This window comes from Engraulis encrasicolus, chromosome 9, assembly GCF_034702125.1.
Source record: "Engraulis encrasicolus isolate BLACKSEA-1 chromosome 9, IST_EnEncr_1.0, whole genome shotgun sequence".
Taxonomy (NCBI): Eukaryota; Metazoa; Chordata; class Actinopteri; order Clupeiformes; family Engraulidae; genus Engraulis; species Engraulis encrasicolus.
The window spans coordinates 2651115-2658614 of record NC_085865.1 but is presented as its reverse complement, the minus strand read 5'-3'; the positions used below and the strand labels follow the sequence as shown (position 1 = coordinate 2658614).

General features: G+C 49.2%; 1 protein-coding gene across 1 annotated transcript in view; it reads right to left on the bottom strand.

Annotated features, from left to right (window-relative positions):
• Window positions 1–7500, bottom strand: part of LOC134455365 (solute carrier organic anion transporter family member 5A1) — a 128088-nt gene that overhangs the window by 57872 nt on the left and 62716 nt on the right. Inside the window, exon 4 of the mRNA XM_063206386.1 lies at window positions 2831–2963. Within this exon, the coding sequence (XP_063062456.1) occupies window positions 2831–2963 (133 nt within the window). The remainder of the gene's footprint in view (window positions 1–2830; window positions 2964–7500) is intronic.

Genomic DNA, 7500 nt, shown 5'->3' with positions numbered 1-7500 from the left:
ACACACACACACACACACACACACACACACAAGTCAGTATGTGTATAGAGCAGGGGTGGGGAACCTATGTCTCGAGGGCCAGGGGTGGGGAACCTATGTCTCGAGGGCCAGGGGTGGGGAACCTATGTCTCGAGGGCCAGGGGTGGGGAACCTATGTCTCGAGGGCCAGGGGTGGGGAACCTATGTCTCGAGGGCCAGGGGTGGGGAACCTATGTCTCGAGGGCCAGGGGTGGGGAACCTATGTCTCGAGGGCCAGGGGTGGGGAACCTATGTCTCGAGGGAACCTATGTCTCGAGGGAACCTATGTCTCGAGGGCCGTTTGTGGTCGATGCGGCCATCTTATCCGGCCATCTTATCTTATTTTAATATTATGCAGTTTCACATGACATATGACATGTTTTGTACAGGAATGTTTGCAGCATAACTGCTAAAAGCTGCCTCACCACATTTTATTTTAACTATTGTAATGTCAAGCAGGTTTTTTTGCATTTATCTCAGTCAAGTATTTAAGTCAAGAAATACATGTATGTATATTTCCTTTGTCTTTCATGCATGCTTTTTTCCCAAGCGCACACACACAAACACACACACACACACACACAGACACACACACACACACACACACACACACACACACACACACACACACACACACACACACACACACACACACACACACACACACACACACACACACACACACCCTGCATGCCCCCTATTTAAACTGGCCACATGAGCGCAGAGGCAGCTGCACGTGTGCATACCTTCTCTACAGTATAACTCAATTTCCTACTCTATTCCATCTCTCACATGCACACACACACACACACACACACACACACACACACACACACACACACACACACACACACACACACACACACACACACACACACACACACACACACACACGAAACCACAACATCTGGCAGGCTCATGCCTGTTCTTGTTGCAGCTGATGCAAAATGCAGATTATACACACAGGCGTACAGGTACCTGCAGATTAATACCTTATCACACACACACACACACACACACACACACACACATACACACACATACACACACACACACACACACACACACACACACACACACACACACACACACACTGCAGATGAGTGACTTAACACACACTCACATACACATGCACGCAGCCACGCACACACACACACACACACACACACACACACACACACACACACACACACACACACACACACACACACGCACACACACATGCACCTAACTACAGATGAATGACTGAGCACATGCAACCTAAAAAGAAAACATGGTGCTCACGTGCACACGTGCAGAGGGGAACAACTTCACAAACAAACAGTTTCTGCTACTGTATGTTCTATAAAAACTTGTAATAAAAATACACAAATACATACTTTCACTTCCAAGTCACGAGCAGCTACTGTTATTCTCGTGTTTTGAACCAAGCGCCTTATACCACGGTCCGATTTATTATTTGGATTACAATGTGTGACAAGGTGAAATTGAAAGAATTTTTGTTTTTTTTTTCTTATTTAATTTCGTGGGTTTAACTTATATTTGAGTGTGGCGTATAGTTCAGAAATGACAGCGAAGTACCCTACGTGCATTACTGTGTATAGGGATGCACCCATATCACTTTTTTGAAAACCGATACAATTACGAGTACATTACTGTGTGTACTTGCCGATACCTAGTACCGATACTGATAACTTTTACCAACAAAATACAATGAAAATAAATGCATGGCCTTGTTTTTTTCCACCTGTGATATTTTTATTGTCCATTTCCATGTAGATGTAAATGTTAGTAAATGTATGAGGTGGCACTTTTTTCCATGCTGCTTTCAAGTCCACAGAACGTGACAAGATTTTGCATTGTTTTGTGAAATAGCAGTATCGTTATTGGTATCAGCAAGTGCTTGACGAGTACTCGTACGAGTATAATCCACCTTTTAATCCACAGTTACAAGGGTGGCGCTATTACTATTTTGCTAGTGATCGCTAGTGCTAAGTCATTCAGTGGTGCGTTTCCCAACAGCGCTGTTGCCAAGTAAGCAACTTACTTGGTTGCAATGAAATTTCCCATCTTTTCCACAGTTTGCTTCCAACACAAGTAACTTATCTGAGTAACCAGTAGACCTGTGTACTTGTCTTACGATTAGCTAACTCTGCACTGGTTGGATCAAGTTTATGGTGGGTCCTTGTTTGGTTTTCAGTGTTTTTCAGTAATAACACAGTCTATCTCTTTCATTAGGTACAATGGAGTAAATCATGTAATAGCTATGTAATGTCATGTGCCAGTGTTGTAATTACACCACAAAAGTACTTTTACGTTTACTTTTGACACCTCTGCCGCTAGGCCATGGCAGAGCCAAAAGGGGCGGGGTTAACGGGTGGGACCATAAGGTGTATATAAGGACTAGAGATGGCGAAAATTGAAAAAACTCTTAACCGGCTACTGAGACTCATTAACCGGTGGTTAACCGGTAAACCGGTAAACCGGTTAACCGGTAATCTTAAATTATACAACGTTTGCGTGCCTGATATGCACAGCACTGATTTTTTTAAATTATTTTTCACATAAGCCTTTTTTTTTGCTGTGCAGACAGGACCTGCCATGTCCAGCCACTGTTGCCAGATGGAAAATGCTGAATTATCGTACTAAAACCTCAAAATTATCGTTTTTTGGGGGTTTTTGGGAGGAAATTATTATTATAATTATAACCGGTTAACCGGTGGCAGAAAATTTTAACCGGTTAAAGTTGAACCGGTCGACTATCGGTTAAACGGTTACCGCTTAACATCCCTAATAAGGACATGTGACTCACCAGTTGCCAACGAAGCGCGGGTCACTCTGGTCGATGTTGACGACGGTTTTGGGGTCCACGTAGAAGCCGATCAGGACGCCCCCCAAAAGGTACCCCGCCGCCGGACCCAGCGCACCCATCACGTACATGATGGCTGTAACACACAGATGAAGACACACACACACACACGTTAATCACCAGCCCATCACGTACGATGGTTCCAAGGGCCAGGGAGAGAGGGGGCCCAGAATTGAGTCTCTATTGGATGCGGTCAGCAGCCCTTCATTAGGCAGACGCTTTTCTCTTTTCAAAGCGACTTTCTTTTTTTTTTTTCTCTCCAGCGACTTAGAAATTCAGCAGAGTGTGGGGCGAGAAAAGAGGACAGCAGTGTACACGTATCGCAAGGGCAAAAGAGAGAAGTGCAGAAATATATGAATAGTGGGGGACCTACAGAGTACTGTATGCAATTGCAGACATGAAAAAGGGACCCAGACTGATGACACAGGCTTACACATGGGAGAACAAAGACACACACACACACACACACACACACACACACACACACACACACACACACACACACACACACACACACACACACACACACACACACACACACCTGTCAAGAGCACAGACGCACAGTCACAATTACACAAACACACACACACACACACACACACACACACACACACACACACACACACACACACACACAAACACACACACACACACACACACGTGCAATCCGCCTCCCCTATCAAGGCAGTTAATGAGTCTGAAGATGGAGAGATGTGATGAAGACGAAAAGCAATTACGGCAGGAGAGAGAGAGAGAGAGAGAGAGAGAGAGAGAGAGAGAGAGAGGGAGAGAAAGAGAGAGGGAGAGAGAGAGAGAGAGAGAGAGAGAGAGAGAGAGAGAGAGAGAGAGAGAGAGAGAGGGGGGGGGGGGGGGGGAGAAAGATAGAGAGAGAGAGACAGACAGAGAGAGGGAGAGAGGGGGGGAGAGAGAGAGAGAGAGAGAGAGGGGGGGGGGGGGAGAGAGAGAGAGAGAGAGAGAGAGAGAGAGAGAGAGAGAGAGAGAGAGAGGCCAGGGCTGGATGAGAGACAGAGACAGAGAGAGAGGGAGAGGAAGAGAAAGAGAGAGGGGGGAAGAGAGTAACAGGAAGACACAGAGAGGGAAAGGGGGAAGAGGAAGGTAAAGAAAGAGGAAGAGAGAAACGGAGGCAGGAAAGAAGGAAGGAGAGGAAAGAAGCCACAACATGAAATACGAGGTCACAACTCTCATCAGCCATCATACCCTCAGGATACCTAATAGCAGACAGAGAGGAGGAGGGAGGGGATGATGGAGGAGGAGGAGGAGGAGGAGGAGGAGAGAGGGAAGAGGAGGATGAGGAGGAGGAGGAGGAGAGAGGGAGGAGGAGGAGGAGGAGGAGGAGGAGGAGGAGAGAGGGAAGAGGAGGATGAGAGGGAGGATAGGGGAGAGATGGAGAGAACGAGGAGGGAGGAGGAGGAGGGGGAGGGGAGGAGGGAGGAGAGAGGGAAGATAGAGGAGAGAGGAGGAGGAGAGGAGAGGAGAGAGGAGGAGTGAGGAGGAGAGAGGAGGAGGAGAGGAGGAGTGAGGAGGAGGAGGAAGAAGAGAGAGGGAGGAGGAGGAGGAAAGAGAGGAAGAGGAGGAAACGGAGGAGGAGGAGGAGGAGGTGAGAGGAGAAGAGAGAGGAGGAGGAGGAGGAGAGAAGAGGGCGAGGAGGAGGAGGAGGGAGAGAGGAGGAGGAGGAGGAGAGGAGGAGGAGAGGGGGAGGAGAGGAGGAGGAGGGAGAGAGGAGGAGGAGGGGGAGGAAGAGGAGGAGGGAGAGGAGGAGAGGAGGGGGAGGGTGTGAGGAGGAGGAGGAGGAGGGATGGAAGGGGGAGGAGGAGGAAGATGAGGAGGAGGAGAGAGGGGAAGAGGAGGAGGATTAGGAGGGGGAGGAGGAGGAGGAGAGGAGGAGGAGGAGGAGGAGGAGGAGGAGTAGGAGGATGAGGAGAGAGGGAAGAGGAGGAGGAGGGAGGAAGGGGGGGGGAGGAGGGGGAGGAGGAGGAGGGGAGGAGAGATGAAAGGGAGGAAGGAAGAGGGGAAGGATGAGGAGGAGAGGAGGAGGAGGGGGGAGAGGAGGAAGAAGAGGATGAGGAGGAAGAGGAGGAGGAGGAGGAGAGAGGGAAGAGGAGGAGGAGGAGGGGGAGGGGGAGAGAGGGAGGAGGAGGAGGAGGAGGAGGAGGAGAGAGGGAAGAGGAGGAGGAGGAGGGGGAGGGGGGGAATGACATAAACAAGGGAGATGAAGAAGAGGAGGAGAAGGACGTGGAGGTGGTGGAGGAGAAAGAAACAAAAGATAAAGGGAAACGGGAGGAGGTGGAGAAATGAGGGAGAGGGGGGTGAGGAAGTGGAGGACGAAGACGAAGAAGACAATGATGAAGGGATTGCAAGAAGACAGAGGAACAGAGGTGAAGAAGAGACTGGAGAGAGGGAACATGGAGAAAAAATGATAGGAGGAAGAAAAGAGATGAGGATGAGAGGAGGAAAAAGATGGAGAGAAGTATTAATGGCAGTGAGGAGGTGAAGAAGGGTGGAGAGAGGTGAAGAGAGGAGGAGGGGAGAAGAGGAGGAGGGGAGGAGGAGGAGGAGGGGGAGAGTAATGAAAAGAGGAAGGAGTGAGACGAATGGAGAGAGAGGTGAAGAGAGGAGGGGAGGAGGAGGAGGAGGGGGAGAGTGAGGAAAAGAGGAAGGAGTGAGACGAATGGAGAGAGAGGTGAAGAGAGGAGGGGAGGAGGAGGAGGAGGGGGAGAGTGATGAAAGGAGGAAGGAGTGAGACGAATCGAGAGAGAGGTGTGTGGACTGCAGTGTGACATTGACATCCTCACCTGTGTCTGGGCGTGTGTGTGTATGTGAGTGTGTGCGACACGTGCGTGCACGTGTGTGCGTATGTGTGTGTATGTGTGTGTGTGTATGTGTGCGTGTGAGTGTGCCTGTGTGTGTGTGTGTGTGTGTGTGTGTGTGAGTGTGTGTGTGTTTGGGCGTGCGTGTGTGTGCCCGTGTGTGTGTGTGTGTGTGTGTGTGTGTGTGTGTGTGTGTGTGTGTGTGTGTGTGTGTGTGTGTGTGTGTGTGTGTGTGTGTGTGTGTACGTTTGAGTGTGTGTGTGTGTGTGTGTGCTTATGGGTGCGTGTGAGTGTGCCTGTGTGTGTGTGTGTGTGTGTGTGTGTGTGTGTGTGTGTGTGTGTGTGTGTGTGTGTGTGTGTGTGTGTGTGTGTGTGTGTGTTGTGTGTGTGCGAGTGTGTGTGTGTGTGTGTGTGTGTGTGTGTGTGTGTGTGTGTGTGTGTGTGTGTGTGTGTGTGTGTGTGTGTGTGTGTGTGTGTGTGTGTGTGTGTGTGTGTGTGTTTGGGCGTACGTGTGTGTGCCCGTGTGTGTGTGCCCGTGTGTGTGTGTGTGTGTGTGCCCGTGTGTGTGTGTGTGTGTGTGTGTGTGTGTGTGTGTGTGTGTGTGTGTGTGTGTGTGTGTGTGTGTGTGTGTGTGTGTGTGCCTGCCTGCTAGCTTGTGTGTAATACAGTGAGTGCGTACAAAGCATGCACGTGGTCAGCTGCTTGTAAAACATCCTCACAAAAGAGTTTGCGTAAGCGTGTGTGTGTGTGTGTGTGTGTGTGTGTGTGTGTGTGTGTGTGTGTGTGTGTGTGTGTGTGTGTGTGTGTGTGTGTGTATTAGCCTGGGTTTTCTCCTTCTGCACTGCCAGCAGATGTATTTTAATAACTTTCTTGTCACACTTAGGTTGGCACAATGAGGCTAGGGAGTTGCCTAAAGTGTGTGTGTGTTTGTGTGTGCCTGTGTGTGTTTATACGTGTGTGTGTGTGTGTGTGTGTGTGTGTGTGTGTGTGTGTGTGTGTGTGTGTGTGTGTGTGTGTGTGTGTGTGTGTGTGTGTGTGTGTATGTGTGTGTGTGTGTGTGTGTGTGTGTGTGTGTGTGTGTGTGTGTGCGCGTGTGTACATGTGTGCGTGCCTGCGAAAGAGAGAGAGAGAGAGAAGGTTTCAGCAGTGTAGTAAACAAGTAAACACACACACACACAAACACACACACACACACACACAAACAGACACACACACACACACACACACACAAGCATAAACACACACACACACAAACACACGCAGGCACACACAAACACACACCTCTTCTCTGGGAGGCCCCAAAATGAGACCAAACATCCCAAAGCAAATACACCGTTTCCCACTCACTCAAACAAGAGCAGACTCATAGCCAATATAACATGTGCTACACAGGTTAGCATGGAACACAGCACACTGAGCCCACTGCCAATAGGCTACAGCAGTGTTTCTCAACCTTTTTTTAGGCGAGGCACCCTTTCAAATCATGACAAATTTCAAGGCAGCCCAAACCAAAAAGCCGTAACATGGCATCGCATCCGATACCACACAAGCTTAGAAAAGTAGCACATTTGGAGACGTCACATGAAGTTGTAGCTGACTGGGGCAACATATATTTATTTCATTGTGCATAAATGGCAGATGAAAGATTCCACTGACTAGCATTAACTTATCAATTTAGACAAATATGTACATACATGATTTATTTAGCAGCCACGTTTCCGCAGCACCCCTGAGGGGGGCCCGCGGCACCCCTGTTGAGAAACACTGGGCTAGAGACTGTCAATA